Consider the following 18,317-nt stretch of genomic DNA (forward strand, 5'->3'; position numbering starts at 1 on the left):
GCCATCTCACTTCTGATTCATAAAACACTATTTCACAGCAAGTGAGTCACTTAATGACTACATAATGTAACATAAATTACTTTTATGCATTTAAAACAATTTCCTAATTACAAGGAAACATAAAAAAAGGTTCCGAGTGTGATTTTTAAGATGCTGGAACAAACCAAGATTTAATATAAAATATAATGACTACACATGATTACATGATTGTTTTTGAGGCCGCATCTGCAACAGAGGAGAAATATTTTGCTTTAATCTGATCCTTTACTTCTAATGGTTTATGGATCTTCAGAATTGATAAAGCACTTAGCCCGTGGATGCACAACTGAAACGCAGCTCAAGACACTCTGGGCACAGGCGAGTAAGAAATGAAGCAGCAGCCCTTGGTGGAAGGCACTCACAGGAGGGCTTCACGCACTGCAACACCACCGCCACTTCTGGGTTTTATTCACACGATGACGATCTCTCACAGGACTTCAGTCTTATCAAGTGGGATTGAGCATTTTAACTGTCACTCAAACATCAGTTTTTCTGGAAGATAAATATCTACAAAATGTACCATGCTCTTAGAGAAATTTAAGACTTGGATCACTATATATCAGCAGAGCCATATGCTGGTTGACCTTTTTGCTTTTTATCTAAGAATTAAGAGACCTTACTATAAACCTTACAGGTAATGACAAAATAATGATAAAATAAAGATAAACTATCTTTGTATCTCAGGAGTCTACATTAACCTAAATAACAGTATCTGGCAGTGGATATTTAAAATCTTTACTGGTATTGAAGCTAATATAAATTCTAGCATCAAAATTTGTAAGATGTGTCATGAGAACACAAAGCCACATTGTTACATAAATACAAAGTGATACAAGTCCACTTTCTTTTATCTTTGAAACCCAACTACATGGGACGTGGAAATTTTTTTTTATATCAACTAGATAATCTGTTTTATCAATAGCTAGTAAGCTATTTTTGTAAATTGTCTTTCAGCTGAAAAAACAATACACTACTTACATCATATTGGAAAAGGAATGACCTCAAGATTTCCAAGCAACACAGCTATTTTTCACATCTGAACTCCCCTGCTGACCATTAGGAGGAGTTTCAAATGTCCCATTCTTGGCTTCCAGTTGTGCCAAACCCTGGGCAAGTCTGTAACAAGGCCAAGGCCAAGGCTGAGGACACTGCGTTTCTGCACGACGTGCTAAGTCGTCTGCCCTCCCTTCTTAGCCCACCGTCACTCATTAGCCTGAGGCCTCTCCTAAGTCAAGCTGTGCTATGGGATACAGAGGAAGTATGAAATCAAAGTCGTTTTGTCATATCTCTTGCAAGCTAATAAACTACTTCAAATTCATTGTTTAACTGAATATACTGTTCTGTGCTTAGAGATGCTGCGGTCCAAACTCTGTCCTCAGTCAGAAGAGGCAGAGGTGAATCTGGCCCCAAAAGGCTCAGTGCCGGATCAACACGCAGAAGGGATAGACAGTCGTTTGTTGGAGGGTATTTGAAGAATGTGTTAAAAGGCAGGGCAGGGGTGGGGGGATTCTTAAACGATCTGAAACAGTGCTGTTTCCTGTATTACATTCTTACCCAATTCTTAATTATCTAAAATGCTGAGGAATAAAAGACAGAGTTCACTTTCTTTTGACCAAATAGCTGGAAGTGTTAAAAAGTTAAGGCAGACTAGAAATAAAACACAGTTCCATTATGTTTTAAACCAGATTTAAGTGTTTTTTTTTTTTTTAATTCAAACTGACCCAAAGCAAAACTTACATTACAAAGGAAGAACAAAATACATTATGATATAACACACTAGGAGTTACATGAGAGCTAATCTGTGGGCCAAGGGCCTCATCCCAATGACACTCTGGGCTGATGAGCAATTCTGCACCGAAGTTAGAACCTCAGTTTTTGTATGGTCCACTGTGGTAATTAAACTACACATTCTCGTCTCGTAGGGTGTGTATCTGACAAATCAAGCTAGACTCCCTCACGCTCCAGATGTGTACTCTTGCTACTGCCAGAACACTGAATTCTCTAGCGGAAATGCTGCTCCAAGCATGACTGATAATGAATTAAAAAAACAAAATTGTCAAGTCCTCCAAACTAACAAGTGTGGATTATTCTGTAGTAAATAGTTTAGAAATATGGAAATTAAATAATCTAAAAAACACCCTTACTCTGCTGTACATTTATAAACACAAATATTTACACACACAAAAAAAATCTTCCGTTTGCAAAAGATGAGGTTTGCAGTTCATTAATGATCATAATCTTTTATGAGCTGGTGTCTTTGGTGTACTTGCCAAATATATTTTTATAAAGGTTTAGTAACAGGCTTAAATAATAAATTTCAAAAGGAACATAGAAGGATCAGTGACAAATTTGATACTATTCTGAACATTTCAGTCAAGATTCTGGAAAAACCAGTTGATTTTCTGAAAACATTTGTTCTCATGTTACTACAGAGTGCTTCTCTGCCAATCAAACTGGAGAGCAGACCTGCACATTCATCCCTGTATTCCACCAGTTACCGACTTTGAGACATTTTAGTTATTGTTAAAGATGATATGTGATTGGGATTCTAGTAACAACAAAAATAAAACATTCTTTTCAAGTTTCCAGAAAAATCAAACCTCAAACAAATAATGGAATTATACACTTCTTCATTAAATAGAAATTCTGATTCCAGGAAGAACTCTCATAATTTTTTTTTTTTCCTGAAGTCTAAGCAGCAATATAGAACAAAGAATTTACCTTCATCTGATCTTTTTACTTGGAATTTCCTGACTCTAACTCAGTGGTGAACTTAGTTTTGGAGATCTCTGAATGGCTGGGGAAAGAAAATCATTTTAAACTAACTGAATAAATTAATAGACACATGAGGAGATGAGCCCTGTGCAAACATAACAGTAACATCACTGCTCAAAGTACAGGATTCTGCCTGCCTTCCCATGTCCTTGCCTCCCTGGCCCGGGTTCAGGGAGCAGCAACGCCATCCACTTCCGGCCATGCCAGGTCCCCGATGCCAAAAGTGTGTCTTAGCTCTGACCTGGTTATCGGTTTCCAGAGGACACAGCTCAGCTCCTAGCTTCACAAGGACGTTCTCTCAGAAGATGACTTTTTGGAGATATTTTTATGGAAAAAAAGTCAGAACACCCATTTCTATCTATCACATCCCAGTTACAGTTTTCGGATGGTTGCAAAACTGGCCACACTCTGAGTGGTTCCCTGCGGAAGAGGCTACGTACCCCATCCGTGATCCCTCACATCACCCTCTCCCCGAAGCTCCCCACTCTTCAGAAACCTGCTCCCAGCCCAGGCCCAGCAGAGCAGGCATCTGATGCCAGAGCTACTCCACATCCAAGAGAATAAATTTTGTGCTTGAGGAAATATCACTGTCGGCTCTGAAAAAGGATAAAGCCAGAGGAGATTCCTAATTCTACTTAGTTATACTTTTCAGGTGAAATAACTTTATACTTGATGACTTAAAACTAGAAACTCAGACAAGAGAAGCCCTTTATTTTGTAAACTTCTGATAATAAATTTATTACTGGTGTGTAAATATTCTGAAATTTCCCAAAGCACTAAGAACAATACTGGGATAGTTTTAAAGTTTCTTCTGGAACTAATACAATGTCACATCAAGCACAGGGCTCATTTCCAAGGGCATCACCACAGATTCCTAATACCTCTGGAACCACTCTTACTGACACTTTATCATATTTATGTTTATACTGCAAACATATGCCGATCAACCCAGAAAATAACTGTTCTGAAGAGCGTCTCTGTGTATAACTTTAAAATAGATAGGAAATGCTTAATTAGCATATTAGAAATTAACCAGACTTACAAATGTGCACCCATTATAAATTTTACCCTTTAGACATTTTATTTCAACTGGGAAGAAATAAACACCATGAAACCATCCCAAATTATTTATCCATTAAAGCCAAATGATTTAACAGTATTTTGGCTATTTTTAAGGAATACTCTACCACCAGGACATGAAATTTTCTGCTTAAACTGAAGTAAAAGACAAAGCTTAAAATGGAAATTGCAACTGACTCTATGTTCTGCAATTAAAATTAAAGTGGCAGTTCCTGTTCTCACAGGCATGTCAAAGCCAGCTGTGGAATGAGGAACATCAAGTGAAATAATGGATAAAATACACCAGAAAGAGTATTGCACTGGAGGCACTATTTTAAAAACAGAATACACGGGCTTTATAAAGTTATTTTCTTTCCCATTAACTGTTTTAAAAGCACAATTCAACTAGAGACAGAAGTTGAGACTCAACGTCTCCAGGTAGTGTACTACAGCTGTTAAAAAAGTAAGTTAGAAACGAGCACACCAACAAAAAGCAGAGGGACTGGGTTTAAGTCATCCAAAGCTACGTTAATTAGAAAAAGAACAGTTTGAAACAGCCAATTTGTACTCATTAAAATGAATGAGGTGACAGCATTACTTAAAAAATTTCTTAGGGCATTTTCCAGTAGAACCCTGGATGCCCTGGGTGAAACTGTGCCTCCAAACTGTAACAAGTGCTCTGCTGGTTTATAATATTGTGCACGCCAATGAAACTGTAAATTTGGAAAGGGTCAATTCTCCACTCCAAACCTGCTTGTGTCATTTTGGAAAAACAACTGTTTTAAATGCAATATTGTATAGAAAGCTTGGACCTCTTAAACTTGGACCAAGAAACCAAATTAAGACCTTCAAGCATGTGGTGTGTGTGTGTCTGTGTGTGTGTGTGTGTATAAAAAAATCTCTCCCCTACAATGAAAACCAACCAAACAAACAAAAAAAAACCTGTAAGTGTATACCTGCTTTCTGACTTCACAGCAAATCAGAAATTGCATAGGATATACTTTGTGCAAGGCAAAAAGCCTTTTAAGTATCTGGAATATAACTCCTAATCTTGCTCACAGTTCTCTGTGTATCAGATATCATCAAATTTGTGTTTTAAGTAGTCTTTCATGACCTTGGCAATTGGTAGTTCATCAAGTAGTTTTAGGTTTTGAAGGCCTATACACTGTCGAATTTTAATTCGGCACAGGTCCTGCAAGTTTCTGGGCTGTCCTAAAAAGACAGAAAAAAGAAAATGTTACAAAGCTGCAAAACATAACATTTAAGGAGGGCTTTAAGGTTCTGAGAGGAGTATTTTATTTCACTGGGAAGTACCTCTCTGCGGACTTTACATGCAAAGGAGCAGAGAGACGAGCTAGGAGGATGCGTCCTGGGTTCCATTACATGGCATCTCACTGATCCTTTTCACAGCCCTGGATGGTGGGTAGTTTCACTTCCATTTTACAAATAGGGACACTAAGGATCAGTGATTTTAGTCAACTGCTCAACATCAGACGACCAACTGAAGTGTTTGAGATTCAGACTTAAACCAGTTCTTCTGATTCTCAGCCTGGTATTCTTACCATTACAAATCGGAATGTCAGTTCTTGTCCCAGGTAGGCCTCTAATATGCGGGTTGAACCTGTGTGAGCAAATCCCTCTTCTGGGCCTCAGTGTCTCCACCTGAAAAGTGAGGGAACTGAGTTCCTCCTATCAGCTCCCTGTCCAGGGCACGGAACCCAACCCCAGGGAGCTCTCTCAGATGAGGTGTGCCCCTCTGTTCCCCGTGATTCCAGACACAGCAGAAGCAGAACCCTGCTGTGGGGAAAAGGCAGCAGACTGGGAGGGAGGGCAGGGAGGTAGAAGAGGCACAGCAAGCTATCCTGAATTTCCATGTCTTCAAACAAGCCATCCTGACCATCTGCCAATATAAACCTATGCTATGACTGAACTCAAAAAAGAAAAAAAAAAATTACACATTGTAATTTCTTTCATCTTTGAATACTGTGTTTCACCAAATCAATAAAGATGACCACAAACAAGAGCAAAAATTCTTTGCCACAGAGCCTCAGTGTTCGGATTCACATAAATGTCTACTTTCATATTCAATGGCAATAATGATACAAATCAACATGGTTCAATGTGTACTCTGTGCCATGTAGTCTCATAGGCTCCTGACATACACTAACTTGTTTTTATCCTTTTACAAGGGAAGTACTTTGATCATCACCCCCGTTTTACAGACTGCTTGCATCTCCAACATTAAATAACATGCTTAAAGTCAAGAACAATGCCATACTTCAGCAGTTCTCAAACTTTTTGGTCTCAAAACCTCTTTACACTTTAATTACCATGTAAGAAGTTAAAACAGAAAGTTCAGAAATACATATTAATTCATTTACAAATAATAAAGATAAACCTATTACATGTTAACATAAATAACATTGTTATGAAAGTAACAATATTTTCAAAAATAAATGAGAAGAATGGCATTCTTTCCATTTCTGCAAGTTTGTAAAGGTCTGGATGAATGGCCGGTAGCTGAAGTCTCATGTACGCTCTCATATCCAATCTGCTGTGATGAAACCACATCATCCAGTCTCTGGGGAAGTTCACTTACTCTCATAAAGGAAGGAATGTGGAAAACACAAATAATGTCTTAGTATCACAAGGAAAATCATTTTGATCTCGATATCCTGAAAGGGTCTGGTTAATTCCAGGAGTCCCCAGGCCATACGTGGAGGACTACTGCTATACTTAGTACTTATTACTTGGATTGTACCTGTTTACAGGGATCACCATCATTCAAAATTATAACTGAAAAAGGGTCCTTAAAACTCAGACTTCTGCACTGTAGGGCCTGTATGATCATGCGCTTTCCAAGAGGCACTAAATACATGGTCTCTTAACAGAATCACAGCTGAAGCTACTGCTTTCCTAAGAACGGCTGTAAGCCAGCCACATGTATCTCCATGGATGTCTGCCTGAGGATCTGTGCGAGGCTGCTGTGCGCACTCGTGACTCTCTTGGTGAGGCTATATCCTCCTCACCATCCAGATCTCTGCTAAAAAGGCCACTTCATTAGAGCAGACGAGGTCAGGTTCCCTATCAGATACTTTCTGAGTTCCGTTTCTCTGGAGTGCTGAATGTGGCTATGATTTCACATTTATTCGGTGATTACCCATTAATGCCCATCTTCTTCCTTACATGTTCCATGAGGTTAAGATGATTTCTGGCTGCCAACGCCTGACACAATCAATACTCAACAAATACTAGCTGGACAAATGAATACTTAATAGGCTTTTCCTAAGAGTATAAAACAGTCAACTAACTCACTGCAAAACACACCCATGTCAACAGCAAATCATTTCTTAATCTGTTTTGAAATATTTTTCATCACCATTCACAGGCTACCTTTAGGAAGAGAATAAATTATCAGTCATTTTTCAACAAATGCTTAAACTATTTGATCTACAAATGCAAACCAGAGTATGAATCATATTTGAATCTTTTTTTAAAGAATTTGATTTTCCTAAAAGATGGCAGATCTTTTGAAGTACAATATTAATGAAAAGAACCACCACAATGTATTCAAGGCGAAACAGATGAGATAAATTGACATATATAAATATACATGTATACTTAAATGAAAACATATCATCTAACAATGTGGAAAAATTATATTATTATATTATTGGAATTTGCTTAGCTAAGGTAGGAAAAATGGAGACAAAAGGTCTTCTTTTGTGGAAGATTACACTCTCCAAAGATGACGACAGTATCTCCAAAGACCTCACACTCTTCTTTAACAACGTGACTGGATACACCAGTGTTAAGAGATGGTATCTGGGCTCCCTCTCCTAGAAACTGGGTGGGCTCCTGACTATGGTGAAACTCATAAATCAGAGCTCCCAACTGGCTCTTGAGACATTCACTCTTGGCACACAACTACCACCAGGCCATTAAGTCTACAAAAAGGAGCTGAGGTCACCACCCAATAGTCCAGGCTGAACTCCCAGCCAACTGCCTGCACAACTAGCCAGCCATCAGAGTGAGACATTTTGAAGGTGGAAAGGCCCCAGTCAAGTGGAGTGGCCCCAGCAAGATGACAATGCTTGGTGCAGAGAAATAAAATAATCAACTATTATCATTTTAAGTCACTCAATTTTGCAGCATTAGATAACTGAGATTCTGGAATGTGGAAGTAGGGTGTTACCATTTAAAATATATATATAAATTAAGTAGCTTTGTTATTGGGACCCAGCAGGGGGAAGAGCTTTGACGAGGCTGATGGTAAGGGCTAAAAGTTTTAAAAATGTTACTAGAAGCTGGAGGAAAGGGAAGATATAGTTTGGCAACATGTCACCTGGGGTAAGGGGAAAACTGGAAATGCCCTAACAATCTAGGTAAGAAAATTTCCCAGGCCTAATATTACAAGTGCCACTAGCTCTCCTCATTGGCTGTGATAAATTGCAAGAGGGCCAAGATGAGCCAGCAAGCTGAATTCAAGGGACGCAGCTACAGAAAAGCCACCATCTGCAGGAGCTACCGGTGCGTGAGCCTTTCCAGGGGAAAATGTGCTTCCTATGCCTAAATATCAGAAAGCTTTACTCAATTTGCTACTCAATTCTCTTCTTCTTAAGCAGTGTGTTATAGCAGTCTCAATATTTGGGGGGAATCTAATCTTTTGAAGATTTCTTGACCATATGTAACTCTTGTCTGCAGAAATACCTTGAATGGGAAAAGCCACAGTTAAACCATCAACTGTTAGACCCAGTAGCTCTTGGGTGAGTTACTTAGCCTTCTGCTTTGGTTTCCACATCTACGAACTGAGGATGACCTACACAATAGGCCTTATAAGCATAAGAATTAGTTTTGGTAAAGTGCTTACAACAGGACCAGGCATATAGTAAGAGTTATAGAGTATTTGGTATATGTTAAAACAGTAATTTTAAATACTGGAAGGATATAGTTTTGCTTCTCCTTCTCAAAAAAGTAGACGGCTCCTTCTTGGAAGGAGCTCTGTTTTCCTGCTGCTAAGATGGTAAGAAAATGAGTTGACAGTTTAATAGTAAAGCAGCATGATGCCAGTTCTGGGCAAACTGATGGAAACTATATTCTGGAAATCACTACATGACTTGGATTAGGCAGAGATGGGGGAACCTTGTAGAAGAAGCTGTGCAGTGATGAAGTGCGGGGTGTCCACAAATACACAGCTATTTCCTCACCTTGGCAGGCAGTAGCACTGGATGAAAAGCAGGCTACATGATAGCAAGTAATAAAGACTACTCACTGTAATGACTGCCATTTCCAAGACTATTTAAGGAGCCATTTTATCCCAGGAAAATCATTCTAGGAATAGAAGATTGTGACTGAAGAAAGAAGTACAGGCATACCTCATTTTATTGCACTTTGTAGATACTGCATTTTTACAAACTGAAGGCTTATGGCAACTCTAAGTTGAGCAAGTCTATCAATGCCATTTTTCCAACAGCATTTGCTGACTTCATGTTTTTGCATCACATTTTGGTAATCCTTACAGTATTTCAAATATTTTCAGTATTATTGTACTATTATCTCTTGATTATTATTTTATTATCATGTTATCTGTGATTAGTAATCTTTTTTTTTGAAGTTACTACCACTGGCTAAAGGCTCAGATAATGATTGGCATCTTCTAGTAATAAAGTACTTTTTAAGTTAAGGTGAGCACATTATCATTACTTTTTTTTTTTTTTTTAAGACAAAATGCTATTGCACACTGGGTACACTACAATATAGTGTAAACCTAACTCTTCTATGAGCTGGGGAACCAAACAATTTGCCTGACTCCCTGTACTGCAGTGGCCTGGAACAGAACCGGCAACATCTCCAAGGTGTGCCTGTACTTTCTTGGCAACACATCACTCAGAAGTACTTACTGAGCACCTACTGTGTACTTAAGAATGCACTGTCCCAAAGATTAAAGGGGCAAAGGAAAGAAGGAGACAGAGGAAAAGAAGGCAGAGAAAGAGAATAAAGGGGACAACAACAAAAATCAGTACATGACACACCGGTTACTAGGTGCCTCACTCCTGTGCTGTTAAATAGCAGCTGCCGTGTTCATGGGATTACAACAGGGTGGACCTGGGGGAGATATCTCACACATACACACACAAACACACACACATACACACTACAAGAGGGTGGACCTGGGGGAGACATCTCTCACACACAAATACAAACACATTACAACAGGGTGGACCTGGGGGAGACCTCTCTCACACACACACACACACACTACAAGAGGGTGGACCTGGGGGAGACATCTCTCACACACACACACACATTACAAGAGGGTGGACCTGGGGGAGACATCTCTCACACACACACACAAACACATTACAAGAGGGTGGACCTGGGGGAGACATCTCTCACACACACATACAAACACATTACAAGAGGGTGGACCTGGGGGAGACATCTCTCACACACACACACACACATTACAAGAGGGTGGACCTGGGGGAGACATCTCTCACACACACACACACACAAACACATTACAAGAGGGTGGACCTGGGGGAGACATCTCTCACACACACACACACACACATTACAAGAGGGTGGACCTGGGGGAGACATCTCTCTCTCACACTCACACACACACACACACACTACAATAGGGTGGACCTGGGGGAGACATCTCTCTCTCACACACACACACACTACAACAGGGTGGACCTGGGGGAGACATCTCACACACACAGACACAAAAAGTATAATTTAAGGAACTATAAACGCTATGGGGGATGCAGAGACACTACAAACTGTTATTCATACTAATGAATTACAACGGGATTACAAAGAAGCCCATCATTAGTAATAATTGGGCTGGTATAAAATAGGAAATCAGCTTTTGAAGGGTCTCGTCTAGAACAAATTACAAAACCAGGGCTGCGGCATAATTTCAAAAATTAAACACCCTAAAGCATTAAATATCTCCTTTTGACATGACCACCTCTGCATGTGCCTTAAGCCAAAGAAAAGCACATATTGCTTTGTAACAAATAACAGAAATCCTTAGAAGGCTACACAAGAAACAGACAGTAATACAAATATGACAGAAATGGTACAGAATAAGGTCATACTTTCTATATCAAAGAACCTTAAAACGTAGTGTAATCTGACTTAGAACTGTGCACCACATCATCCAAGCTGATGCTGTGTAATTCTGGATTGCATCCAAGAGTCAAATCAACGTAGCCTTTTACTTTTCAATACCATGATTCTTATTTTGAGGTGAGCTAGCAACTACCTTTGTCCTATAAAATAAGATTTTAACACATTTCATACTAAGCCCTGTGATGGGGGTTCAGGGACAAGAGCAAAAGAATAAAACATGCTCATGGTAGGATCTTAAAAGGGAAACAGATAAAACGGAGGTACTGGGAGACCACTGCAGATGTTGACCCAAGATGAAAAGTGCTAAGTATAAAGGTTAGCCCATTATAAATGCAGTGTACTATTTATTTCTAAAAGTAATTTTAATAATTGAGACTAAATAACTTTGCCAACAAAGGTCCGTCTAGTCAAGGCTATGGTTTTTCCAGTGGTCATGTATGGATGTGAGAGTTGGACTGTGAAGAAGGCTGAGCGCCGAAGAATTGATGCTTTGGAACTGTGGTGTTGGAGAAGACTTCAAGGAGATCCAACCAGTCCATTCTGAAGGAGATCAGCCCTGGGATTTCTTTGGAAGGAATGATGCTAAAGCTGAAACTCCAGTACTCTGGCCACCTCATGCGAAGAGCTGACTTGTTGGAAAAGACTCTGATGCTGGGAGGGATTGGGGGCAGGAGGAGAAGGGGATGACAGAGGATGAGATAGCTGGATGGCACTACTGACTCGATGGACGTGAGTCTGAGTGAACTTTGGGAGTTGGTGACAGACAGGGAGGCCTGGCGTGCTGCGATACATGGGGTCGCAAAGAATCGGACACGACTGAGCGACTGAACTGAACTGAAATAACCTAGGAAGACTACAATGCAGAAGTGCAGCAAAATCCCCAATGAGAAGAAAAATCAATAATCAAAAATAATCTTAGTTAAAATGTGTTACATAAATTATTTCTCCAAAGAGCTATACTAAGTTATCACTATTTTGGTAAGTCGTACTAAAAAAACAACAACAAAAAAAGTCAAAGAAATTGGTAACAGAAGCATCTGAAAGGAACACAGGAGTAAGGGCCCCCGGTGTAGAGGAGCTGTCATGAGAGCCTGCTTACACACCTGTTGCTGTACTGGACTTAGCTGAGAAAGTCATGGCCTAAATTTCACTTTCTTAGAATTCCTTTAAAAAGTAAATTCAAATTACTTAAAGAAGTACTTGACATTGTCATTGCAAAACAATTTATCCAACTCATTCCCATTTACCTAATTGTTTTTCTCTCAGAAACATGAGCCCTTTATTTTTCAAATTCCTTCCGATCAGTGTAATCATTAAAGTATTCTTATTTAAATAAAAATATTTTAAAATTATGAAGTACTTAAATTATCAAATACATTAAAATTATTTAAAATTTAAATAAATAATTCCTTTATTAATTCTTTAAAACATACAAATCAAAATACAACCCAGCACTACCTTTTACAAACCACTAAAGCATATTGAGTGGCTGCTTCAAGTACTGGAACAGCAATTACTAGAAACACAGATCATTACATTACCTTTGACTCTTCTGAATATTAAACACAAATCCAACTGGCATATTCTCTGCCTTAAGAATAATTTATGCAAGAACCTGCCATGCTATGTAAAATAGATAGGTAAACAAGGTGTTTAAAAACCAGTTAAGTGGTTAACTTACTCAAGGACTCCTTGGCACCTTTGATATGCTTCTGTGCATGGTGAATCACTGAAACTGCTATCTACAATTCAGGGTACTAGTCTTTTAAACTGACAAATAATGAACCTGTTTTACCCCCAGAGCATCTGATGGAATGATCACTGATCTCTCTCTACAGATCCTAACTAATAAGTATGCTGGCATCAACCAAGCAGTAATTTAAAACATTCCATCTTATTCACAGATTGTAACTGCAACTGGAAATATGCTAGAAGATCATTAAATCCTGAAACACTAGGTTACCAGGGTGTCCTTAAAATTTTGAATGTAGAAATTGAACGTTGCTAGATCTCAACTTTTTTAGTTTGAGGACCTCTGTGCACTCTTAAAGTTGGATGACCTCAAAGAATTTTCATTTATGTGTGTTGTTGTTGAACTGCTAAGTTGTGCCTGGCTCTTTGCAACTCCATGGGCTGTCGCCCACCAGGCAAGAACTCTGGAGTTGGTTGCCATTTCCTTCTCCATTACGTGTGTTGTATCTATCTGTATTTACCAAATCTAGAAATTTTTAAAATACTGATTTCTTAAAATAAGAGTGATAAAATTCATTATCTGTTGAAATAAATTTTTATGGAAAAAAAAAAAAAGCTGCTTTCCAAAACAAGAAAGATTTCATGAAAAGAGTGGTGCTGTTTTACATCTTTGCAAATTATCTCTTAGGTAGGGCTTCAGAGAAGACAGCTGGAATCAGAGACCTGCTTCTGCAAACCATCTGTTGTAAATAATATGCTGTCTTGATTGAAGTAAATGAAGAAAATCCAGACACACTGGTAGTAGGAAAAGGAAGGAATACTTTATGGCCTTTACAGATAAATCATGGTTCTTTGATACTACACCAAAACTCAACAAGATGTGTTTTTTTGAAGGTTAGATGCAAAATGGAATCTGACACCAAACCAGTGAACTTTTTTATACCCTTTCATATTAAAATCCACTGGTCTGTTTCGCCCTTTGAAGGGATCTTTTACCCAATGCATGATTGTGTAACACCATGCACTAGTCGTTTGGAAAACACTGATTATCTGAGTTACGCAGATCTTTCCAATGGTGACCCAATTCACTGCATGATAGCAAAAAATGACTTTTGTTAATAGCTCTACTGATTTTGAAAAGTTTGTACATATTGGTAAACTGTCCGTGTCCTAGTGGCAAATATAAGCTTTTCAAAATTCTAACTTTCACTTGAAAGCTCAAAATTTGTTGCTCATCATAAATACTTTCAGTTGTTCTCCTTAAGGTGACAAGTGAACTTTACTCATTTTCAAGAAAACGTCTACCAAATACCAAAGCCTAACCAGCTTGGCTGTCCATCTCATATTTTAGGTAAATACGGTATTCCATCAAAAAAAAGTTGCTGGTTCAGATCAAACAAATCACAGATGTACTTTCCCTTAATTCAATCCCACTTTGTTACAGAGTAAGAACACTTTCAATTTCCATCCCATAGAATATTAAAAAAGGTACATCCTCAAATGGATAAGATTTATTAAAATTAAATCAAAGACATTCCTAAATGGATCTGGAACACTCTCCTCAGGCTGCCTGTGGTGAAGAACACGACGGCTAGCAGCCTCTGGGGCCACTGCCTTCATGAACGCTCAGGTGCCTGCTGTTTCAGCCACCACCGCTCTTACACATCAGTGCAGTCAAAGAGGCCAATAATATCTTAGTACTGTTATGAAATTAGTTTTGATCTCATGTCTTGAGGGCCCCCAAGAGTCCACACTGTTCTGTATGAATCCAAAAACAAAATAAAACCACAAGCAGCAGGATATCATTCCCTTTAAGAGTGGTTATTGGCAAGAATTTTTAAAAGAAGGGACCCCACAGACTCTGATTCCCCCAATTTTCAGAGGAGGCCACAGATCCGTGGGGAGGGTGGAAGGCCAGGCGGCCAGCCCAAGTGCATCAGGTAAGTCAGATGCTAGGGCAAGAGCCCACTGTCTGCTCTCCCCGCCACAGGACGCAGCTGACGCAACAGCAACCAGACACAGGCCCCGCTGAGAATCCGTGGGGTGCCGTGAGGGAGACACGGGCCGCTGAACCCAAGAGGGCAAACGCTGCTCAGGCCTAGGGACTGCGTTCACAATGTAAGTGAAAAATGATAAAAACAATGAACAAACTTCTGGTTTCAGCTCCAACATAAAAGAGAACTTGAAGTAATCATAATCACTCCAGTCCCTACAAGAAGAAAAAGCTGAACAAACTCATCAAGGGCGTATCTAGGACCCATCAGTAAATGGATGTATAGGGCAAACCTCCACCATAGAATCTGGAGAAAGAGACAGATCTAGAATCAGAGCTGAAATCGGTGCACTTAGGGCAGAAGCTACTGGAGCCACAAACTAGAGGAACACTTAAATGGTCCTTTAGACAAGCGGTCAAGCTCTGTGTGTGGCCCAGCCTGGGAGGGAGAGCCACAGTCTTAGGAACCGCTCACGTGTTCTGAGGGGTCCTTTCAGGGACCCCTTTTCACAGGGAGAGACCCCTGGTGGCTCTGGCAGGAGGAGGGTGTGAACACTGGCCTGATGGACACTCAGGAAACTTCACAACAAACGTTTGCTCACCAAGGGAAAGACCTCACCAGAGTCCTAGCCCACCCGGAGAATAAACATTTCTCTGATCCCCCCACCACGGTCCTCTCACCAAAGTGTGGGTATTTGGGGGGATAAGGCAGGAAACAGCGGAAAGGACAAAACTTTTCTCATGGACTTTCTCTTTCCTAAAAGACTTTCATATTCTGAACACCTCTTTGACTAGGGAAATTTACACTGTAGGGCAGGGAGCTGACAAGGGGAAAAGAGCACCAGCTTACAATCCAATTGCTCAGGGAGGTTTTCATTATTATTAAACCATTTCCTCAAGGGAAGTTTTCCTTACAAAGCAATCTTTCTTGAAGTTTTGGTCTTGTACCTCCTTTAACATTTTCTTGTGCTTGCCATTTCTTGTGCATAAATGTTAATTTTTTTCTTTTGAATTGGACAAACATTCCTACAATCTCTGCTCTTCAGCTAGAGAATTTCTGCCCCTTCCTATATGCCACAATTTCCGTGATCCTCTTAGCTCTAAATGGTGTTTGTGCAAACTGCACATACAAATTACTCTAGTTAACGGCATGCACTGGCACGGCCCTCAGAATGAGTGTTCTCAGCAGGCCTCCGTAAGGGGTCTCCAGCAGGATGCCTGCTGCTGCCTGTCATCACCGCCACTTCTTCCTGTCACCGGTCACATCTTCACTGATCTCACTTACTGTGTCTTTAGTTTTTGCTCCACTCTCTCTGCGTTTTCTTTTTTCCTAGTAAAAGAACTAAGAGACCAAAAACTAGCTTCTCTAAGGAGGAAACAGCTTTCCCTCAGCAAGGTGATGCTCATGCTCTAGGTATGATCTTTGGCTCTTTTTGGTATTCATTATTTCCGGGCACAAACAAGCTGCTCCTTCAGTCGACTGGCTTTCTGGAGGAGACCACAATGAGTTCCGGACATTCAAGAAGGCAGAGGTTTCTGGAAGTCTGTCTGTAGAGTAATAGCAGCTTTTTGTGGCTTCTCCCTCTACTGTGATCAACAAGGCACCTGCAGATACTACTCTGTAACTAAGCCACTTGACCTGCCCTGTTTTTATGGAGTGTGTATCAGAGGTTTTATGGCAATTTTTCTAAAAAGCCACAACAGCTTTTAGATTCTAAGATTATGACTGTTCTGAGCTCTTCCGATTTAAATAATGTGCTCTGTAGTCAATGGAACAATGAAAATTAATAAGGCCCCGAACAAAGACCACCAAGTGCCTTCGCTGTTCTTACACCTCAGGAGTCTGAGTTTTCAGATCAGAGGCTGAGGACGTGGGGCTGAGGGAGCAGGGGTCGGCAGCAGCACAGGTGGGAAGGAACTCAGGGATTTAACCTGATGCTCCCTGAACCACCCAACCATCTTTCACTCTGGTTTTCAAGAGAGCCAGTACAGAGCTCCAGTGAGCCATCAGTTACAGTCGGTCCTTCCAGCACACTAGGAAAAAGAAAACCTCATAAATAATGCACAGGTGAAGCAGAAACACTTCATTTGCTTTTGGCAGAAAACACCACTGATGGCAAAGTCAAGAGGTAATGAATCATGTCGCAGCATCTGAAGACAGAGGCTAACTGCAGCCTTCCAAGGACAGGTGTTCCTTTGCTTCTGAAAAGCATCCCAAGTTTGCTAAGCCACCATCCTTATGGTTGCAGTCAGCCAATCTACCTTTTCTGCAGACCTTCTAGGTGCACGGCTTTGCTCCAGGTGCAGCAGAGAACTCAAACACAAAGAGGCAGGCCTGTCAATTTTTCTATCCGCCCTAATTTTAAAGGTACGTGTGAATCTCTTTTTAACTCATCACTTGCTCTCCAGCAGCACTCCATGGTGGAGCTCAGCAGCTCCAAAGGGCCGGCTTCTCCCATCCCCTCTGGCCGCCTGTCTCCACATGCAGACCGCACCACAGTTTAAAGAGCTGAAAACAGGCAAGGTAGAATAAGAATCTAAGGGATTCAATCTGTAGGTAGCAAGTCAGGCCCTGCATCCACCTTCATTTAATACTTTATTTAAAAAAAAAAACAAAAACACAGCACTTATAATGTGCCAAGTGTTGTTTTAAGTGCTTTATACGTATTAACTATTCAATCCTCACAACAAGCCTATAAGACAGATATGATTACCCTAATTTTAAGATAAGGACACTGAGGCACAGAGCAGTTAGCAAACACACCCAAGGCCACAAGTAGTCCGTGGTAGAGTTAGGGCTGGAGCGAAGTCTAGTCAGTTGAGTCCTGGTCTACGCCATTAACCACTGATCAAAGTATTTAACAGGCTGCAGCATTTATGTGTGTAACATGCCTTCCTGAAGGCAGCCAAGTAATCTAGTATCAAAGTTAAAGCAACAACAACAAGACGACACTCAGAATCTATGTGTAAGATACACTGTATAGGCTATACACCAGGACAGAATTCTAACCTCAAGTCCAAGAGTAATTGTATCTTTCACAACACCAACACCCCTATCAGTCTGTAAATGAAAACTACTGGAATATTTGCTGAAAGAATCAGCAGTGAACTTTTGCTGCAGTCTTTTCCTAAAATATGGCCTGGATCTGAAGCCACCGGGGAGCAATCAGCACACACACCTCCTGTCTCTGAGTACATCACTGTGTCTCAAAAGCGTTCTACAAGGGCTCACCTACCAGACAGCCCAAAATACCTCCTCCAAGGCAGGCACATCTGTGCTGAAGAAGTCAACACTTGCGGATATTTAAATAATTTATAAATACAATAAAATCCATTTCCTGTGTGGCACTTGCCACAAAATGAGTGCTCAACAGCCACATGGGGCCAGTGGCTACCACAGTGGCCAGCACAGAGGCCATTCCCGTCATCACTGAACGTTCTGTGGACAGCACGGGTTAGATCCTAAGTGTCATTTTTTTTTTTAATGCTTGAGTCTGAATATACTCACTGGTAATAATTTCATCCTGTCTTTATTATGAATAAACAAAATCCAAATTATACCTCATTTCTTCATAAATTTTCTACTCCCAAATTCAGTTCCAAGGAGGACAGTGGA

General features: G+C 40.2%; 1 protein-coding gene across 4 annotated transcripts in view; it reads right to left on the reverse strand.

The window, feature by feature from the left end:
- Positions 1-200: 200 nt before the first annotated feature.
- ASB7 (ankyrin repeat and SOCS box containing 7) overlaps positions 201-18,317 on the reverse strand; it is a 57,496-nt gene continuing 39,379 nt past the window's right edge. For 3 of the 4 annotated variants that reach the window (XM_070358819.1, XM_070358818.1, XM_005888960.2), the window contains one exon: positions 201-5,085. In XM_070358819.1, coding sequence (XP_070214920.1) covers positions 4,946-5,085 — 140 coding nt within the window. In that variant the 3' untranslated portion in view covers positions 201-4,945. Of the gene's footprint in view, positions 5,086-5,435; positions 5,536-18,317 lie in introns of all 4 variants that reach the window. The other variant, XM_070358820.1, reaches the window with a different exon arrangement.

Source organism: Bos mutus, chromosome 21, assembly GCF_027580195.1.
Source record: "Bos mutus isolate GX-2022 chromosome 21, NWIPB_WYAK_1.1, whole genome shotgun sequence".
Taxonomy (NCBI): domain Eukaryota; kingdom Metazoa; phylum Chordata; class Mammalia; order Artiodactyla; family Bovidae; genus Bos; species Bos mutus.